The sequence below is a fragment of the Equus przewalskii genome, chromosome X (genome assembly GCF_037783145.1).
Source record: "Equus przewalskii isolate Varuska chromosome X, EquPr2, whole genome shotgun sequence".
NCBI lineage: Eukaryota > Metazoa > Chordata > Mammalia > Perissodactyla > Equidae > Equus > Equus przewalskii.
This window is the reverse complement of record NC_091863.1, coordinates 14,530,113-14,551,465: the sequence shown is the minus strand read 5'-3', so window position 1 is coordinate 14,551,465 and position 21,353 is coordinate 14,530,113. Positions and strand designations below refer to the sequence as shown.

Sequence of the window (21,353 nt, the reverse complement as noted above, 5' to 3'; positions counted from 1 at the left end):
CAAATGCTAACCAAAAAGAAACTGGTGGACTTGTACTAATATCAAACAGTAGATTTTTGAAATTTAAAAAGTTATTAGGGATAAAGAATGTTATTACTAGATGATAAAAGGATAATTCACCAAGAAAATAAAGCAGTTTTAAATCCACAGAATACTAACAACATAGCTTCAAAATGTATACAGCAAAACTTGACCTAATTGTAGGAGAAGTTAACATATCCATAATCATAGTGGGAATTTTACAACTCCCCTCTCTCAGATACTAATAGTTCAAGCAGAGAAATAATTAGGACATAGAAAATTTGAGCACCATAAGAAAGAAACTTGATCAAGCATACATATGTAGAACTCTGCACCCCGCCAATAGAGAATACTTATTTGTTTCAGCCTTGCAAAGTATATTTTTCAAAAATTCATTACAAATTAGGGTATGAAGGAAGTCTCAAAAATTACTGAGGAATCAACTTTATACGCACCACATTTTTTGGCCAAAATGCAAGAAAATTAGCAATACAAAATGACTGCTAAAGCCCCCCAAATATGTTTGGAATCTTACTAAGCCCACTTCTAAATATATCTAAATAGGTCATGGATATATATATATTATATGTATATACCGACACACACACACACACACATATATATGTCATGGATCTAAAAATAAATTATAATAGAAATTATGAAATGTCTAGCACTGAATAACAACAAAAGCATTCCAAATATACAAATTTATGGGATATAGCTAAAGTGGGATTTGAAAAGAAATTTGTATCCTGAAATCTATATATTAGAAAAGAGGAAAGATTTAAAAAATAGTGAACTCAAGATTGAGAAAAGGTCAACAGAATGCACCCAAGAAAATAGAAGAAAAGAAATAATAAGATAGGAGCAACAATTAATATAATATAAAACAAATAATAAAGATTGACAAAACCGAAAGCTGTTTTTTAGAAAAGACTAATTAAATAGATAAACTTCTGGCAGGGTTGATGGGAACAGGGGAGGAGGGACAAATAAAGAATATTAGGAGAAAATGGAAGATGGAAAAATACTGTGAATAATTTTGGGCATTAAATTTGAAAATGTAAATGGGCAGTTTTCTTGATAAACGTTACCAATGTTAACCCAAGAAAAAATTAAATCTTAGTTAGACCTATAACCATTAAAGAAATTGAATGAGTCGAAAAAAGTCCTAGTCCAAGATGGGTTTATAGACTAGGACCAAGGAACATAAAGAGGTTTATGTATTCATTCATCTTTGAAAGTGAAGGAATTTGGCTTCTATTCTGAGTGGGAAGGGAAGCCATGAGAGGCTTTTGAGCAGATGAATGACATCTGAATAGTGTTTGAAAAATCTCACTTCACTAGCTGCATGGAATATTGACTGTAAGGAGCAAAGGAGGGTAGCAAGGTGACCAGTTAGGAAGCTTCTGCAGCTGGAGCATGATGGCTCAGACAAGGGTGGGGGCAGTGGAGACAGCTGGGAGTAGTGGAATTTGGGGGAAATTTTAAAGATAGAGATAATAGGACTTACTGGTGGATTGGCTCTAAGATGTGTAGAAATAAAGAAGTCAAGAATGACGCCAAGCTTTTTGGCTTGACAACCGGTAGGATGGAATTGCCATTTACTGAGATGAGAAGATTGTAGAGGAGCAAGTTTGGGGAGGAAGATAAGGAGTTTCTTAAGTCTGAGGTACCCATTAGGCGTCCAAGTAGAAATGGTAAGTAGGCGGTTGAATATATGAGTCTAGAAGTCAAGGAAGAGGTCTGAGCTGGAGATAAAAATCCGGGAGTTATTGGTATATATGTAGTGTTTAAAAGGCCATGAGGCTTTATGAAATCACAGGAGTAAGTATAAACAGAAAAGAGATGATGTTCAAAGAGGAGCTTTCCAAAAATGGAGAGATCCAGAAGCTGAGGAGGAGCCACCAAGGGAGACTGAGGAGAAGCAGAGTGAGAATTACTGGAGCAAAGTGCTCGAGTGAGTAAGAGGGCTGGAGTGTAGCACACATGTGGTGGGTGACCTTAGAGAGGAGCACAGAGAGTTCATGTGTTAAAACAAGAGGGAAGGCAGGGTACATGGGCACCATGGTCTCTCTCAGTTGTTTCTACTTTCTCATCGAAACACGAGGCATGGTCATTAGCTGAGAGGGAAGATAGGGAGGAGTTACCGGAGGTTTGAAGAAAGAGGAGAAGGTTTGAAATAGTCCTTTAGGAGAAGAAGGGAATGATGGACCAGGGATTTCCAGTATGATTGTTGGACAGTGCTAGGGGTCATTAATTTTGAGTGAGTTCAATCAGTATGGCTGTGTGTTTTTCTCCAGCCACATTTAGCTGCACAGGTGCACCCCTAGAGTAGGCGAAGAGTCAGATTTAACCAGAGCTAGAGTTTTGCCCCGTGACCACAATGGAATGAGAAGGGGCAAGGGATCAACAGATAACCCCTATCTTAAATAAACTTTCAGATAAAAGATAAAGAGGGTTAACTCCCAACTCCTTTTATATGACCAGTATCCCAAGATACCACAGTCGAACAAGACACATGAAAAATAATATTTATGGAGGAAATTCACCTATGAATATTGATGCAGAAATACAAAGTAGAATACTAATAAAATCCAGCAATGTATAAAAAGGTACATCATGATCAAGTGGAGTTTACCCAGGAATACAAGGACATTTACTGTAAGAAAATCTCTTAATGTAACTTACCACATTAAGAAATTAAAGGAGAAAAATCATGTGATCATCTCAATAGATGTAGAAAAGCATTTGATAAAATTCAGCATCTATAAATAATTTTTTAAAAGCACCTCTTCGCAAACTAGGCTATCATGGGAATTTTATTATCCTGATAAAAGATAATCTTAAAAAAATAACCTACAAACATCATAACTAAAGTATTGGTGAAAGATTGGAAAAAATATCTTTAAAGTCAGGAACGTCTGAGATCCTCACTATCACTCCTTCTATTCAGCATTGTAATAGTGACCCACGTAACAGACATGAAAAAGAAATGAGAGGTAGGGGCCGGCCCGGTGGCGCAGCAGTTAAGGTCACACGTTCCGCTTCTTGGCGGCCTGGAGTTTGCCGGTCCCGATCCCGGGTGCGGACATGGTACCGCTTGGCAAAAGCCATGCTGTGGTAGGCGTCCCACATATAAAGTAGAGGAAGATGTGCATGGATGTTAGCTCAGGGCCAGTCTTCCTCAGCAAAAAGAGGAGGACTGGCAGTAGTTAGCTGAGGGCTAATCTTCCTCAAAAAAAAAAAAAAGAAATGAGAGGTATAGAGATGATCATTATTTGCAGATAGAAGTGCCATAGAAAACCCCAAACTACTGGAACTAGAGTTCTCAATTTTTAGAGTAAGTTTTGGGGTGATTTTTTATGCAGCAATAAATAACTAATACAGAAGCTTAGTCCTGAGAGAATCTTTGGGGAACCAGCCACTTATTTAGTTGATTGGATTCAAGTTTCAATCTTACTTGAGAGCTTGTTTCAGTTTGGTTAGATAGCAGGTGACATCATTGCTTAGCTTCTGGGTTTGTGAATATTCTCTTTTCATTACTTCTCTTAATAGCAAAGAGAAGTTCCAGAATAACCAAAAAATATTTTAAGTCCAACTCTCCTCTTTCACGGTTTCCCTTTAATTAAGTTGATTCCCTTCATCATTTATAGTAATTTTATGTATTATATTTCTATGATTGTATTCTACAATACAAGCAATTCACAGAAGAGGAAACTAATTAATATGTGAAATGATGGCTCAACCTCACTAGTAATCTGAGAAAGTAAAGCAAATCAAAACAGTAAATTCAGACTGACAGATTGACAATTATAAAGCATAATTCTAAGTGTTGGGAAGGTTGTAGAGAAGGGGTAATTCTCATACCCTACTCATAGGAAAATGTGTTAATTAAGACAGACTAACTGCTATAACAAACAAAGCCTGAAATTTCATTGACTAAACACAGAAGTTTATTTTTCACTCATAAAACAGCCTAGTGTGGGTCCAGGTCAGTAGAGGTGTCATCCAGAGACTTGGGCTACCATTGGCTCTGGCATCTTCAATGTGAAGCTCCTGAGGTTACCCTTGATGTTGACATCCAGCTGGTGGGTCAGGAAAGGGTATGGAAGATTGTTTATGAGAGAGTTTTACGGCCAAGGCATGGAAGTTGTGTACTTCACTTCCACTCACATTCCTTTGGCTAGAACTCAAACACATGGTCACATCTAACTGCAAGGGAGGATGAAGAATGTAATATAGCTGAATGCCTAGGAGGAAGAGGAAATTCAGTTAGTGATTAGCTAGTAGTCTATGCCATAGAATGTAAGTTAGACTATTAATTGGTATAATCACCTTAGAAAACAATTTGGAGATATTGATGAAACTGAAGCTAATGCATACCCTATGACCCAAGAGGTCCAGGTCTAGATATATATGGTAATGATGTGTTCTTGTGCATTACCCAAGGACTTTTGTTGAAGCATTGTTTGTAAAAGGGAAAAATGAGAGACAATCTAAATGTTCATCAGTTTGGAAATGGACAAATAGAGATCTAGCCACACAATGGAATACTATACAACAGTTAAAAGGAATGACCTAGACTTACATGTATCAAATTGGATAACCTTCAGAAATTTAAAGTTGAGTGAAAGAAGAAGTTATAGAAGAATAAGTATGGTATGCTACTGTGTGTGTAGAACTTTAAAAACACCCAGAATAATGTTCTGTCTTGCTTATGGATGCATATATTTATTGTAGGAATTTTTAAAACATGGACAGGAAAAATACACTCCAACTTTGGAGTAGTATAGTAGTTCTCAGAGTGTGGTCCTCAGATTCCTTAGGATCCCTGAGCCCTTTTCAGGGCTGATGGATGGTTGTCTGGTCCGTGTGTCGACTTGAGAAAGAAAGTGCTCAATGGATAACGTTTTCCCCTTTCTGGTGTAATCCAGTGCCCTGCCTTCTGCCACCTCCTACTTCAACTCCTTTCAGGTGCAGCCAGGAGGAGGGTTTTTGCTGTGTCCTTTTTAGGACAACCTTTAAATATTTTAGTGCCAGATAAAAACATTTGAGTAATTCAGTGAAAAAAGTCCTTGAATCCTCCATTTACAAATAGAAGACTGTAATCCATACAAGGGAGAGGTTTAGAATTGTCTCAAGTTTCAGGTTCCAAAAGATCACCTGGTCAGTTCACCTAGTCTCCTATAACTTGTGAAGACTCCCAGCCAAGATTGTTGAGGAGACCTTTTTCAAGATCATCCTGCTGGTGAGCTCGCAGCCCCATGATAAGCACTCTGTTTTGTTGGAAACAGCCCAGAGTGGAGGTAAATACTTTAGATAGACCAGACTGCTGTGAATGCCAAATAAAGTTGCAGTCTCCTTACTTTGCATGTTAAAATAGTGAAACTTTAAAAGGCTATTTCTTTAAATATCGTGAGGCAGATGTGAGATTTATCTCGTGAATTTTACTAACAGAGTGAAATAAGTCTCACATTTGCCTCACAATGGGTAGGTAGAACATAATTAATGTTCATAAAATACATTTAGAGAGCAATTCTTAATCAAGTGGGTTACAGGCCCGTTTGAGAACTAGATGAAGGCTGAGTATCCTATCCTCTCCTGAGGAAAATGCTCACACAAAGATTCCAGGAGTCTCTTGGACCTCTGTCTCCCTGCCCGCCACGGCCCATCTGTGGGCTCTGAGCAGATCCTCTAGAGAGCCCAGATTCCAAGTGACATGTGTGATGCTTCTGTGCTGTGAACCCAAACCTAATGGAATAAAAGTCAGTCTCATAATTGAAAATATCAAATAGTGACACTCACAATTCTTCTGCTCAGGTGAAAGGTTACTAGAGTGGCACCCAGGGAATCCAATACCTCAAACTTCAGGTGTCAGCCAGAAAAAGACTGACGGCCCTACTGAGTTTGAATGTGTTCTGAAAGTTTCCACAACACCAGGCTAAGGACTAACATCTCAGTAATCCCACACTTACTACAGGAATTGGCAAGAGAGGCAAAGAATTAAAATCTCCTAAGAGAGTAGTAAAGTCATTTGCACATTTGATTATAGCTAAAGGGCTCAGAATGGTTTCTGTGAGTTTTGAAAGTTTTAAGAGGAACAGTGGGATCTGGAACAAAGACGGAATAATGCTGGAATAAAGTGGAGCCTGCAATGCTTGGCTCTCCTCCCAGTTTATTTTCCTAGAAGCCGTCATTCAGTTGTAAGAGGTGGTGCACATGCCCAGGCCTGGGACAGCTTGTAGCTTGTGCAGTCTTTGTAAACTCAGAGGGGGAAAATCTAATAAGCTGCAGTTTAGAAAAAGACATCATTTGAAAGTGAGAATTGCACACCTGTGATCTTCTTAGGTAAAGCATGAGGCTGCTTCATGTTAGAGCTTAAGTTTTCAACATTATTCTCTGAATGCCTGAAGATTGCATATCAAATTACACACAATTTATCTTTGCATATCAAATTATACAAAACCTATCTTTTAAACTAATGGAAAAAGAAATTGTTGCTCACACAATCAGTAGTCTCAATTACAGATGTAATCATTTTAAAACAAATGCTATTGTAATTCCCACTTTGAAAAACATCTCAGGCTGGCTCCCTGGCACAGTGGGTAGGGTTGGTGTGCTCTGCTTCGGCAGTCTGGGTTCGTAGGTTCAGATCCCCGGTGCAGACTTACACCACTCGTCAGCCATGCTGTGGCTGTGACCTACATATAAAGTGGAGGGAGATTGGCGTAGGTGTTAGCTCAGGGCTAATCTTCCCCAGCAAAAAAAAAAAAAACAAAAACACAAGTCCAAGGCATTGCCCTTTCCCATCACCTTTAATATTTTGAGCAGTAGTTGCTAGAACAAAATTCCAGTACAACAAATGAATTTAACCAGTTTGGGGAGTTTTTATAAGAGAATGTTTCACTTTCTATTTTTTGCTTTACCAACACAGGGGCAGTGGGAGGTGATGGTGAGTAATCATGTATTTTCAGCATTTATCCTAGTCTCTTGTGGGTATTTGATTTGAATAATTGAACAGTACTTTCCTCCCTTGAAACTGAGCAAGGCAGTGACATGCACTTAGCAATTCTGAATCTAAAGGAAAAAGGACCCAGGGTAGGGGTTGGCTGGAGGCCTCTGACCTCTGTCCCTAAGAGCCTAGGAAAGGGAGTTCTGGGAGAGGCTTCACAGAGGAGGGAGCTTGTGAAGGAGAGGTGTTTGCCAGGAGGCCATTACAGGCGGAGGGAAGAGCATGTGCACAGGCTCAGAAGTGCAAGAGCAGAGCATGTGCAGGCAATATGAATTTGGGTGTTCTGGGGGGCTAAGGAGGGAGTATCAGGTGATTAGACTGGATGTGAGGGGAAGAGCCAGCACATGATGAGCCTCACATGGCAATCTAAGGGGCTTGTATTCTAGTTTGTAGGATTGGAGAATTCTGAGCAGGGCAGTGAAGTCTTGAGATTCGAAGTCTTCCTGTGCCCCGCTTTGTGGAGGATGGTTTGGAAGGAACCAGTACTAGAGGCAGGGAGATCAGTGAGGAGCTCTTCCAGTTTTCCTGTGGGACCGAGGTAGGGGAAGAGGGGATTCATACTCTCTGTGCCATTTTTGGTACGTAGAGGACAGGATTCATCTCTTTGCCCTTCAGCTAGAAATTGAATTGCAAAATGTTAAATTAAGTGGTTTGGTGCTTCCGTCAAGCGTATGTATTTTGCCCTAATATTGCCTCAATCTTGGATGTCTTTAATAGCATCAGATAAATGTTCTTACAGTATTTAGTTCCCATGACCATATAAGCATTTGCCATTGTATTTGTCAGGATTCTTTCAGTTGTAAGTGACAGAAATCCACCTCAAATGGCCTTTAAGCACAAAACAGAATTTATTGCTCAGATAACTGAAAATTCCAAGGGATTGTTCTGGATTCAGGCATAGCTGAATTCAGGAGCTCAAATGATCAAGTATTTCTCTTTTCATTTCTTGGCCCTGTTTGACTCAGAGTGGGCTTTATTCTCTGGCAGGCTCATCCCATGTGGTGGCAGAGGTGGCTCCTGGGCAGCTCCAGGTTATATTCTGCTAGACTGGTGGCCTCTGCAGAAAGAAACCTTTTCCTGTAGTGACTCCAGCGAAAGTCCTGACTGAGAATGACTCTCAGTTGGTCCAGCTTGGGTTGTCTGCTCATCCCTGAGCTGTGCCCAGATTGGCCAGGCCTGGGTCACATGTCCTTCCCTGCAGCTGGGGCCAGGGCCAGGAGGCAGGCACTGATGGGTCAGGCCCACCAGAATCACACTGAGTCAGAGCAGGGGAATTGTAGTCCACTACCAGAAAAAGGGGGAACAGGTGCTGGACAGGCAGAGGCAACAGCATTTCCATTAGGGTGGGGATGAAGTAAAGAACCCAAGGAGACCCATGCTCTCCAATCTGCTTTGGACTGTACTTTTTTTTTTCTTTTTTTTGGAAGATTAGCCCTGAGCTAACGTCTGCCGCCAATCCTCTTCTTTTTGCTGAGGAAGATGGTCGTGAGCTAACATCTGTGCCCATCTTCCTCTATTTTATGTGGGATGCCTGCCGCAGCATGGCTTGACAAGCGGTGCATAGGTCTGCACCCAGGATCCAAACCAGTGAACCCTGGGCCGCCGAAGCGGAGCATGCACACTTAACCACTGTGCCACCGGGCTGGCCCCTGAACCCTATTTTTTATAAAAAGGGAAACCAAGGCCCAGAGAAGTTAAATAATTTGCCAAGATCAAACGGCTAATAAGTGACAGAGTGGAGATTTGAACCTAGGTGTGTCTTACACAGAGTATTGCCCTTAATCACTACATTATATACTACACCTCCCTGTGGGATGGCCCTCAGAGTCCTTCTGCCCAAATAATGCCAGAGACTGAGCCCACATTACTTATAGCCCTATACATTGTATTTGTAAAATTCTAAATGTTAGGAAGTTCTTTTATTGAGTTGAAATCTGACTTGAGTTTGGTAGCCAAAAACATCAAATCCCTCTTTCAGAGGATAGTCTTTCAGCTCTTTGAAGGTGCTAACTTGCTTTCCCCTAAGCCTTCTCTAAACACCCATATTCCTCCCCTGTTCCCATGAGATGTGGCTTTTAGCCTCTTCATAGCCCTGATCACCCTCTGGGTATGTCCCAGATAGTGAATGTCCCTTTTAAAACATGGTGCTTGTTAGTGACAAAATATACCAGATGTGCTCTGCCAGGCTGAGGTTCATTGAGACTTATTTCCTTTGTTCTGAAAACCCTACTTCCATTAACACAGCATTGGCTTTCTGGTATCCTCTCACATGTAGTTGGTAGGTTGCTATTAAAACTTGCAATCAGTGTTGTACAGTTGAAGTTTCTCGTACCTAAGTGTTGGGGCAAGATGTGCCTGGGTCACAGGGGAGCTGCTGGGGTTGGGGAGGGAGGGTGATTTGGAAAAGAGAGAAGAGGTTCTGTTGAAAGATTTGTTGGGGTCCTGGGGGTGGGAGTGTATGTGTAAAGGGAGTTGGGTCAATTCAAATGTGTGGGAGTGATGGCTAATAAAACTAGTTCAGTGGACATTTATTAAACACATGAGCCCAATAAAGAAATTCTTGCTGAATTCTGTCTAGTTTGTTTTGACTTACTGTCCAAGTCCATAAGCATTCTGCTGTTCCACTATTGGCTCAGCGTCCACTTTGCAGCCCTTACCTGTCTCTCCCCTCCCATGTACACATCCTCTAAGGAGCAGTGGATGTCACCATTCAACATCTCTGCTCTCTTCAGTTGTTAAAATCTGCCCCATTCCCTGCTTGCTTTGAGAATCATCTTTGTATTGCCACCAGCCAAGAATATTGTGTAAGTGTTGTTTCTTGAGCTTGTGTAGTGGAAACTCTTTTATTTTTTTCATTTTTCAAGTAGATAATTAGAATATTGAATATGTGTTTTTAAACTACACACATACCACCTTAGGGAGTCATGTACCCTAACTTCTCTGGTCATCCTCTACCACTGTACCTCTCCCCCCACTGAAATTCACTGCTCTACCTTCTGCCTCCTTAAACTTCACCTCCATCCTGTGAGGTTACTATTCTCTATTTCACCCATCTCACCTCTGAGTCCAGCAATAAGCCATTTCCTGTGTTTGAAGCAGCTCCTTGTTTTATTCACTTTTCTGCTTTTAAAGCAAAAATGAGGCTTTACCTCCTGTTTGAAACATTACCAAGGTTCATGCTGTGCATGCCTGACTTGCTTCTTCAGGATTTCCTGAAGAAAGATTGAACAGAAGAACATGCATAATAATAAAACAAGCATTCCTAAAGGGAAAATTACTAGTATTAGGTATGCATAATACAAATATAGCTAGATAGATAGTATCTACACTTCTAGTATCTTTGAAAAGATACTTCAGACTATAAATCAGTAAAAATATAGCCTTTATTAAATATTTGTTCATTTATTTATTTAGCACTTAACTAGGCAGGAACCTTGTGTTAGAGTGGTAAACAAAAAAGACAGACTTTGCCCTTAGGGAACTTAAAGTGTGGAAACAATGCTTACGATTGTTCCAGAAAGATCTCCCATATTCATGGATCAGAAGACTTCATACAGTTGAGATAGCTTTGCTGCCTAAACTGATCAACAGAGTCAGTGCAATCCTGTCAAGATCCCAGCTGCTTTTTTGCAGAAATTGACAAGCTGATCCTAAAATTGATATGGAAATGCAAGGGACCTAGAATGGCCCAAACTTGAAAAAGAAGAACAAAGTTGGAGGACTCACACTTCCTGATTTCAAAACTCACCAGAAAGCTAACAGTAATGAAGACAGTGTGGTACTGGCATAAGGATAGACATACAGATCAATGGAACAGAACAGAACAGAATTGAGAGTTTAGAAATAAACCATTACATTTTTGGTCAGTTGATTTTCCACAAGGGTGCCAAGACAATTAATTGGGGAAAGAATACTCTTTTCAACAAATGGTGCTGAGATACTTGGATATCTACATGCAAAAGAATGAAGTTGGACCCCTTCTTTATACCATACATAAAAATTAACTCCAAATAGACCATAAAGCTAAATGTAAGAGCTAAAATTATAGAACTCTTAGAAGAAAACATAGGAATAAATCTTCCTGGCTTTAGGGTAAACAAAACCTCCTTAGTACAATATCAAAAGCATAAGTGACAAAAGAAAAAGATATATTGGACCTCATTAAAATTAAAAACTATTGTGCTGCTAATGATACCATCAAGATAGTAAAAAGACAAGCCACAGAATGGGAGAAAATACTTGCAAATCATATATATGTTAAGAGACTTGAATTCTTACAACTCAATATTAAAAAGATAAATAGCTCTATTTAAATATTGGAAAAGGATCTGAATAGACATTTCTCCAAAGAAGATATACAAATGACCAATAAGCAGATGTAAAGATGCCAAATATCATTAAGCTATCAAGGAAATGTAAATCAAAACCACAGCAAGACACCATTTTACACCCATTCTCATAGCCGCAATCAAAAAGACAATAATAAGTTTTGGCAAGGGTATGGAGAAATTGGAACCCTTACACATTGCTGGTAGAAATGTAAAATGGTATAGCTGCTTTGAAAAGCAGTTTTTCAGTTCCTCAAAATGTTATACACAGAGTTGCCATATAACCCAGCAATTCCACTCCTAGGTATATACCCAAGAGAACTGGAAACACACATCCACACAAAAACTTGTATGTGAACGTTCATAGCAGCATTATTTATAATATCCAAAAAGCGGAAACAACCAAAATGTCCATCAACTGATGAGTGGAAATACAAAATGTGGTATGTCCGTACAATGGAATATTATTTGCAATAAAAAAGGGATGAAGTAGTGATACACGTATAACATTGATGGACCTTGAAAACGTTATGCGAAGTGAAAGAAGCCAATCACAAAAGACCATTCATTGTCTGATTCCATTTATATGAAATGTCCAGAACAGGCAAATCTATAGAGATAGAAAGTAGATTAGTGGTTGCCTAGGGCTGGGGGATTCAGCGTGGGGACAGATGGGAAGTGACTGCTAGTGTGTATGGAGTTTCTTTTTGGAGTGATGAAATTATTCTAAAATGATTGTGCTGATGTTTACATAAGTCTGTGACTGTAGCAAAAACCATTGAATTGTACCCTTTAAATGGGTAAAATGTATAGTATGTGAATTGTATCTCAATAAAGCTGTTTTTTAAAAAAAAGAATGTGCCGGAAATCACAGAATACATTTTTTTCTCCATCACTATAGTTTTGTCTTTTCAAGAATGTCATGTAGGTGGAATCATATGGTATGTAACCTTTGAGGGTGGCTTCTTTCACTTAGCCTAATGCCTGTGAAATTCATTCAAGTTGTGCATATTAACAGTTTGTTCTTTTTCATTGCTGTGAGTAGTGGTCTTTATATGGACATATCACAGTGTGTTTATCCTTCCCCTGTTGAAGGACATTTGAGTTGTTTCCAGTTTTTGGCAGTTATGAATTGAGCTGCTTTAAAGGTGCCTGTAGAGGTCTTCATTTCTCTAGGGTAGATACCCAGAAGCAGGATTGCTGGGTCATAGGGTAAGTGTATGTTCAACTTTATTAGAAACTGCCAAACTGTTTTCTAGAGTGGCAGCACCGTTTTGTATTTCCACCAGCAATATATGAGGATTCTGGTGGTTCCGCATCCCTGGTAACACTTAGCATTGGCAGTATTTTTTATTTTAGCCATTTTAATAGGTATATAGTGGTATCTCATAGTGGTTTTAATTTGTATTCCCTTAATAGCTAGTGATATTGACCTTCTTATGTGCTTATTTGTCATTCATATATCCTCTTTGGTGAAGTGTCGTTCAAGTGTTTTTGTTTTGTTTTGTTTTTTACCAATTGTTAAATTAGGTTGTTTATTTTCTTACCATTGAGTTTTGAGAGTGCTTTGTGTATTCTGGGTACAATTCCTTTGTTGAAAATGTGACTTGCAAATAGTTTCTCCCAGTCTGTAGCTTGTCTTTCTATCTCTTAACAGTGTTTTTTAAAGAGCAAAAATTTTTAATTTTGATAAAGTCCAGTTTATTGATTTTTCTTCTGTGGATGGTGCTTAACTCTAGGTCGTGAAGATTGTTCATCTATATTTTCTTATAAAAGTTTTATAGGTTTACATTTTACATTTAGATCTGTGGCCCATTTTGAGTTAATGTCTATATAAGGTATGGGATTTAGATTGAGATTCCTTTTCTTGCATGTGGATGTCCAATTTTTCCAGGACCATGTATTAAAAAGGCAATTGTTTCTCCCCTTGTCTTTAGACCTTTGTCAAAAATCAATTTCTCATATTTGTGTGGATCTATTTCTGGACTCTTTTCTGTTCTAGCTACTATGTGTCTATCTCTTCACCTCTGGTTAGATACATACACATTTAGGATTGTTATGTCTTCATGGTGAACTGACCCTTTCATTATTATGTAGCATCCTTCTGTATCCCTGGTGATTTTCTTTCCTGTGAAGTCTACTTTGTCTGATATTAATATCTCAATTCCTTTTCCCTCTTTCCCCTACCCTAAAGAATAAGAATTTCAGTTTATTTTAATACTTTTTTATAAGCCAAAAAGCAAAATGCCAGTGGTTCATCACCATCATTATCTCTGATCACTTCAGATTCAGTGATGGGTGGGCTGTCCGGGGGGCGGGGGGCGTCCTAGCCCGCCACAGCCGGCAGGTGAGGTCACCATGACAGCACAGTTCACAATTATTCACATAATAATTGTTCACGTGATAGTTGTTAACAATTATTTGTTCCCATCACTGGAAGAGGATTCCACATCCCTACCCTGTTGAACTCAGGAATGGCCATGTGTCTTGCTTTCTCTGACAAGTTGGGGGAGGAAGTGATATGTGTCACTTCTTAACCAGCAACCTTAAAAGGCAGCTCATGGTTCTCTGTGTGTTTCTTCTTCTCTGCTGGGAGATGGGCAGTGTTGTGGGTACAGGCTGCTTCAGTAGCCTGGTTCCTAGAGGGAGGGTAGTGCAGAGCAGAACCACAGCTGGCCAGGGATGGACATGAGGTATGGACCAGAAATAAACATTGTTATTATAAGCTACTGAGATTTTTGTGCAGTGTGTTACCACAGCACAGGGGCCAAGCCCTGGGCCCAATCCATTCTAGGCCTTAGGGCCCTACTCTTTCTTCTCATAAACAGAAGCCAAGAAGGGCACTTTCCCTAAATTAGAAACGAAGAAGTGGTGGAGAAGCTAAGAGGGGCCAGCAAATGACTGAAGTTAAAGGACAAACTGCCCAGCTGTTGGCCCCTTGCCCTAATGAAACACAATTTATGTTCGGCTCATCTGTCTTGAGCCTCTTCTCCTAGAGTTTCAGGATGTCATTGTCACTTCCCCTGCAGCAGGGGCACAGGCCTGTGCTATCTAATCCTGCGTTGACATTACTGTTGACTCTTCATAGCTCTGCTTGTAGTGGCTGTCCACTGGGATCCCCCCGTCCTCTTCCTTCGTGACCCCACACCTGTCACCTCAGGAAATAGTTGTCGAGTGGCTCTTATTACAGAATTTATCACTGATATTAATTTATTTTTTCAGGTGAAGTACATACAGTTTAGTAAAATAAAACAAAGAGAAGATTTATATGAGTGAGCAAAATTCAGGGCTAACGAAGGGGAAGGACAAAGACCTAGGGGTGAGAGCATGCAGAGTTGCCAGGGTTTTTATCTCAAACATACCAATGGGATAAATACATCCACTAGCAGTATTTACAATAAAAATAAAAGAGGGCACCCAGGCTTTGTTTTTTCCTAATAAAAATAATGATGGTTACATTGAACTAACTTATAAATTCTTCCCCTAACCACGTATCTTCATCTGATTTCCTGAAATAACTATATGAAAAAGAAATAATGTGAATGATATTAATATAGTTAGCAGTTATTAAGCACTGATTTGTGCCAGACACAATCCAAGATGCTTGATACGAATTAACTCATTTATCCTCACAAACAACGCTATGAGGTCTAGGTACTGTTCTGATCTCCATTTGATAGATGGAGACACTGAAGTAATTTGCTCAGGGTCACAGCTAGATTGTGGTAGAGCTTTGAACACAAGCAGTCTGTTTTCAGTGCCTGTGCTCTTAAATACAGTACACGAAAGTTATGTGTGGGTATAGCTTCAATTAAATTATATTTTTAAAAGATTGGAAAGCAGCGTATGGTTAAAATCTTCATATCTGTAGCCAAAGGCTTAGCCTGGACAAATCTACACCTTCCTCCTGTTGCCTGCAATTTGCCTGTTTGTGTTTAGCTTGTAAAATGGCATCAGATATGGAGGCCTTTTGTTCCCTCTCCCTTTAGATAGCTAATGTAGGCAAAAGACCCCAGAGCTCTAAAGAGATGGACCTGTTGGGTGGTTTAAAAAAATCAGTGAGTGAGAATGCAGGCGATGCAGCACAGTCCACCTCTAACTAGGGGAGTAACTCGAAGACAAAACCCCAGGAACGTCCTTCTAAGAAGAGACAGCCAACCGGGGATCACGGAATATCTCCCGGTCTGTGGTCATTTCCGCTGCTATAAATCACATCAAAATGGAACCTCCCACATCTTCTTCCAACGCAATGCGTTCTTTTTTATAGACTTAAAAAGAGAAGCAAGTCTTAGCTCGGGCTGCTGTAACAAAATGTCATCAACTGGGTGGCTTAAACAAACAGAACTGTATTTCTCAAAGTTCTGGGAGCTGAGAAGTCCAACATCAGGGCACCAGCATGATCGGTTTCTGGCGAGAGTTCTCCTCCGGGTTGCAGGCAGCTGACTTGTATCCTCGCATGGCAGAAAGAGCAAGCTAGCCCTCCTGGGCACTAATAAGGGTACTAATCCCCTTCGTTAGGGCTCTGCACTCATGACCTAAAGGCCCCCACCTCCAAATACCATCACATTGGGAATTAGATTTCAACATATGAATTTTGGGGAGACACAAACATTCAGTCCATACAGTAAATATTCCTTTTGTTGAGTGCAGTAGCACCCCAATTTAACATGGGCTGCGTGTGCAGTTTTGAGTGTGAGGATCTCCGAAACACCCAGACTGCTTCTCTATAGTGGAACAAGGGGTTCAGATAGTCTAGCTCTGGGTGGGGATAAACTCATCCATTTCAACAGTAAGCCCAAACTAAAGAATCAAAAAAAGTCAAAAAAAAAAGTCACTAAAGGTGACTTTCAGTTAACAGGGCAGTGACATTTCATAATCCAAACCACATTTAGTGCTGTGTGTAAGCAGTCACTGCTGTGTCATCGGAAGGCTGTTTGTCTCGGTGGACTCACGGTTGATGAGTACACCGGGAAGGAGCTGAGTTCTTTCTCTGGATCTCCTGATGCTTTCCTATTCTGGGGTTAGCCAGCTGACCTCAGAACAGATAAAGATGCTTGTGTTATACATTGTTGGTGCAAAGTGATTCTTTAAAAAAGAACTCCAATAGTCCACTAGTGGACGAGGGCTTGGACCTTTACTTAGCCATTCCTAGACTTCAGTTCTAATCGACTTTAAAATCATTGATGTGTAGTTGTTGGCTAAAAAACTATGTCAATACACTGAATGCTGTTGCCCCTGAGGGCAGTATCAGTTGAATTTTAGATGTTTTTGAAGAGGGCATAAATTAGTTAAAGGAGAAAGTCAAATATTTAATTCCTTAGGTGGGACCATTTGAAACTATGCCAGTGTGTTTTTACTTAATGACCTTGGCAGTATCGCTTTGAAAGGCCCCAACAGAGTTTTTTCATGAGCCCTCTTCTAAATAATTTGGTACCCTTTTGAGTAATATATTTTTTAAGCTGTCAAGGCTCTAATTGTTATATAGTTTATTACATACATATTTCTTTGCATATTTTCAGGAAAAATTAATAGGCTTTATCTTTATGTGAGTCTTTTCCTACCTTATACATTTTATTTCTAGGCACCGAGTTTATTAGAAGTGGCTTAAAAAAAAATAATAGCTTTATTGAGATATAATTTACTTACCATACAATTCATCTATTTAAAGTATATAATTAATGGTTTTTAGTATATTCACAGAGTTGTGTATCATCACCACAATCAATTTTACAACACTTTTATCACCCCAGAAAGGAAAAAAACTGTTAACGGTCACTCACCCCCCATTTCCTTTCACCGCACCTTCTACCCCCAGCCCTAGACAACCACTAACCTAATTTCTACCTCTATAGATTTGCCTATTCTGGACATTTCAAACAAATGGAATCATACAATATATTGTCGTTTGTGACTGGCTTCTTCTAGTTAGCATGTTTTCAAGGATCATCCATGTTGTAGCATATATTAGCACTTCATTCCTTTTTATCGCTGAATAATATTTCATTGTTCGTATAGACCACATTTTGATTATCCATTCATTGATTGATGGACATTTGTGTTTTTTCCACTTTGGGGCTATTATGAATAATGCTGTTATGAACATTGTGTACACTTTTTTGTGTGTGAAGATCTGGCTTTTTAGAGACTCAGCCGCCCTTTTAAATACCAGTGACATCATAGCTAAATAGGACCCCTGATGTCATCTTGCTCAGTGCCTCCTTTTCAGGGTAGGTGCCTTCTCTGGACACACACAGCTAGAATGATGGAGTGGGGCCCCACATCCAGGTCTCTTGCTCCCAGGTTCAGTGCTTTACCAATTGGTGTGGAAACGTGAAAGCCAAAGAAGACCTAAAGCCCACAGTGCACAGATTTGTAAAAGGCTTGCAGGCTTTTTCTGTTTACTGTTTCTTCTGTTTGTCACTTAACAATAGTGTGATCTGGTCTGAAAGCAAAAGAACAAGAACTTCAAAGTTAGAACGTTCCTTAGAGATTTTCTAGTTTAGTATCCTCATTATACAGATGAGGAAACCCCAGAGAAGTGATGTCACTTCTCGCCCCAAATCACGCTGTTGGCGGCTGAGCAAGGACTGGAACTCCCATCTCTTTACTCCTTGTCCTGGCCATCATTGTGCCTCCTTAGGGTGAGCATTCATTGCTCAGGAGCTGGGTGAAGGGTGTTGCTGAGTCATTTTGTGTCTCTTCTCTAATAGAATCCCGTCACAGGGCTGCTCTCTGCCAGTCATGAGCAGAAGGATGCCTGGGTGCGGGATAACATCTACAGCATCCTGGCCGTGTGGGGTCTGGGCATGGCCTACCGCAAGAATGCCGACCGTGATGAGGACAAGGCCAAGGCGTACGAGTTGGAGCAGGTAATGCTGGCTGGCAGCCATGTCTTGGCTGCTCAGCACCTTTTCCTTGAACTAAAAAGCCTGCAGGGAATTAGCTAAGTGTGCAGAACAGTCTGGTGCAGGTGTCCCCTCAATTTCTGCTATAGAATATTTTGGGGAGGCACTTAAATGGTCTCAAGCTCTCATTTGTCTTTCTCTTTGAGAATTTTCCCTCCATAAAAGAACCCCAAAATCCCACTGAATAAGAAAATGAAGCATCCAAGTTTCTAACATTTCTCTCACACATGCTCTGTCAATTTTATACATACATGTATATGAGATGTCATTATAAACTAACATGATTATTTTTAAAGAGTCAGCACACCAGAACTACACGTTCCGAAGTGTATATTCTTCAAAGTAGTCCTGTTGAAAGAGTATTTATCCAAACAGTATTGCCGTGGCTTAAAACATTTTTGGAATGTCCCTTAAAAATGCCTTTCTAGTTTGAGCCATTCCAAAACAGTCTTACTAATTTATAATCACCTTTTAATTTTGAACCACATTGATGTTGTCCAATTTTTGTGCCTATGTTATCATACAGCACAATCAAGTCCTTTTATTGTTTTCCAAAATCAGAAATCAACATACACACCAAACCAAAGATTTGCCATCACTGAGTATGTAAGAAACTCATCTGCCCCTGAGCACAGGAGGTATTTTCAGAGTGTTTTGAGCAATAGCATTGAGGTAGGGAGCATTGATATATAAAAGTGTAGTTCTCTTGGCATGAGAGCCTTTGGGATTTATCTTTGACTCACACAGTCCTCGTGGCCCTCACAGCTGGTGGATCGTCAGGTCTAAGGAGAGTTCTTACAGTCCAGTCGGTGCTTGTTTATAGCAACCCAAGTGGGCGTGAGTGGCAGGCAGCCTTGACAGCAGTGGGGAGCCTACGAGAGGAAGCCTGCCTGTGGGAACAAGAGAAGGGCAGTTTGGGTTTGCCTAGACGTGCTGAGTGTGAGGTGATGAAATCACCCAGTCTTGGAGGTAAGGCATACAGCAAGCATTGACTGCTCCTCCAAGAATTTGGATGGGTATTACGTAAGTGAATCATCATTTAACAGTATAATAATTTGATGTCAATGTCCTCCAAACTTCCATCCTCCTTTGAGACAAAAGTCAAAGTAAAGCCGTGCTTGTACACACACACACACACACACACACACACACACACACACACACACCCTCTACCTCTCCTCTGTAAGTGATTTCTCATCCGTGTTAGAGTTCATTAGATTTTCTGCTCTGTGATGGACAATAGCGAGGCATGAACAGGCCATCTTCTTTTATTTGTTGAGTGTGGTTAATGACTAAGGGAGACATCTCCCTTGATTATGGAAAATAACACGGTATCTTCCAGTGATCTTCAACAGGGATGCTATTGCATTTGGGGCTTGGGCGGTACAGTTATTCATTGTGAGACTGTCCCATGCATTGCAGGACACTTAGGGTTCTTGGTCCTTACTCACTAAATGCCAGTTGCCCCCACTCCCATCATGGTGACAATAAAAATACCTCCAACTCCACATTTCCAGATGCCCCCTCCAAGGGATGGAAATGTCACCCCCAGTTGGGCACCACCATGCTTCTTCATAATGAAAAATAACTTCTTTATTTGAGGGAAAGTCAATTGACAAATGTTCCTGCTATACACTCCAGGAAATGTTAATTATACCTCAAAAGAGTTTATGACGTAAAGTGAGATTATATTCCAGAATCTTAGGATTTTAGCGGCGGAAGGATATGAAGGGTGATACATTCCAGATTTTTCTCTGGCAGTTAACTTTTGTGACCCTTCACTGCATCCTCCCCTGCAAACCATGTACATTCTGTAAGAGAGGAAATGCCCATGGCCCTAGGTGCGAGCTTCTTTCAGCCAAGCTACTTTGGCCTACAGAATATCCCATTCTCCGGCCACTTGTGACGTAGTTTTGTAGTGTTTTAATAGGACTTATTAAGACCAGTCTTTCAGTGGGCCTGAATTGTGAAGGAAGTGGGAGGCAACATAATGTATTGACTAAGAGCTCGGACTCTGAAGTCAGACGGCCTGAGCTCTGTCCCTGCTCTGCCCCCTGCCAGCTGGGAGACTTGAGCAATGTTGCTTCATCTCTCTCAGCATCAGGTTCCTCATCTCTAAAGTGGGGTAATAACGCCCACCTCGTTAGGTTGTTGCAAGAATTAGAGAGAATCCAGGTAAAGTGTTTTGCACAATGCCTAGACAGAATGTCTGATTATCATAGTGTTATTGTTATTATTTATAATGATAATAATTGGTTGCAATACATATTATTAAGAAACCTTGGCAGCTACTCGTATTTTGTAAGAACTTTACTCAATAGTCTAGTAATGGTGTCACAAATGGCTATTTTGGCAAAGCATCAATACTTTGAGGCAGGCATAGTGGACTTAATTCATCCTTAGCATAACAAAAATACATTACTAAGAATTATGACATAAAGCTCTAGGGTACTAGGCTTATAAAAATTGTTTTGCTAAAATATCAGTGAGGAGTCACTGGATTTCAGAGCTGGGAGGTGGCGTCTGCCTTTATTTGGGATTAGTCACTTCATCAGGATTTTCTTTCTTTGTGATGGAGCGGAGAGGTGGAAATCATCTAAACAGAATACTTGTGTGTCCTCGGGATCTGCCCTCTCAGGGAAGTCTCCAGGCAGTGCTGGTTGACCGGCCACGTGGTGAGGAGGTTGTTTTCATGGAGCAGGGAAGCCAGCCTTGTTACTGATCCTACTTTATTTCTGCAGAACGTGGTGAAACTGATGCGGGGTCTTCTCCAGTGCATGATGAGACAGGTAGGCGGAAAACGAAAAATGTGTTTGCAGGTCATCTGAGTGGGCGTTTTGTCATTTTCATGGTGACAACTAACATTCTTAAAGCATTTTTAGCTTTTCTTCTCAAGATGAAGACAAATTGAAAATGTTTTGCTTACTTTCTCCTTTTAAAAGTATCTTCAATAATTTTATTATACTATAGGATCACAGATACAAAGGATACTGTTTCTCAGAATCTGTTTTGAAGAGTTACTTGTGTAAAAGGAGAACATGCCCTTTTTTTAAAATGGGGAAGAAAACATTGTTTTTAAAAGCC

At 40.2% G+C, this 21,353-nt stretch overlaps 1 protein-coding gene across 10 annotated transcripts in view; it reads left to right on the top strand.

The window, feature by feature from the left end:
* Nucleotides 1–21,353, top strand: part of PHKA2 (phosphorylase kinase regulatory subunit alpha 2) — a 75,887-nt gene that overhangs the window by 7,205 nt on the left and 47,329 nt on the right. For all 10 annotated transcript variants that reach the window (XR_011536067.1, XM_070605286.1, XM_070605285.1 and 7 more), the window contains 2 exons: nt 18,075–18,233; nt 21,011–21,058. Coding sequence is in view for 9 of the 10 variants with exons in the window: in XM_070605286.1 (XP_070461387.1) it covers nt 18,075–18,233; nt 21,011–21,058 (207 nt within the window). In the remaining variant the exon portion in view is untranslated. The remainder of the gene's footprint in view (nt 1–18,074; nt 18,234–21,010; nt 21,059–21,353) is intronic.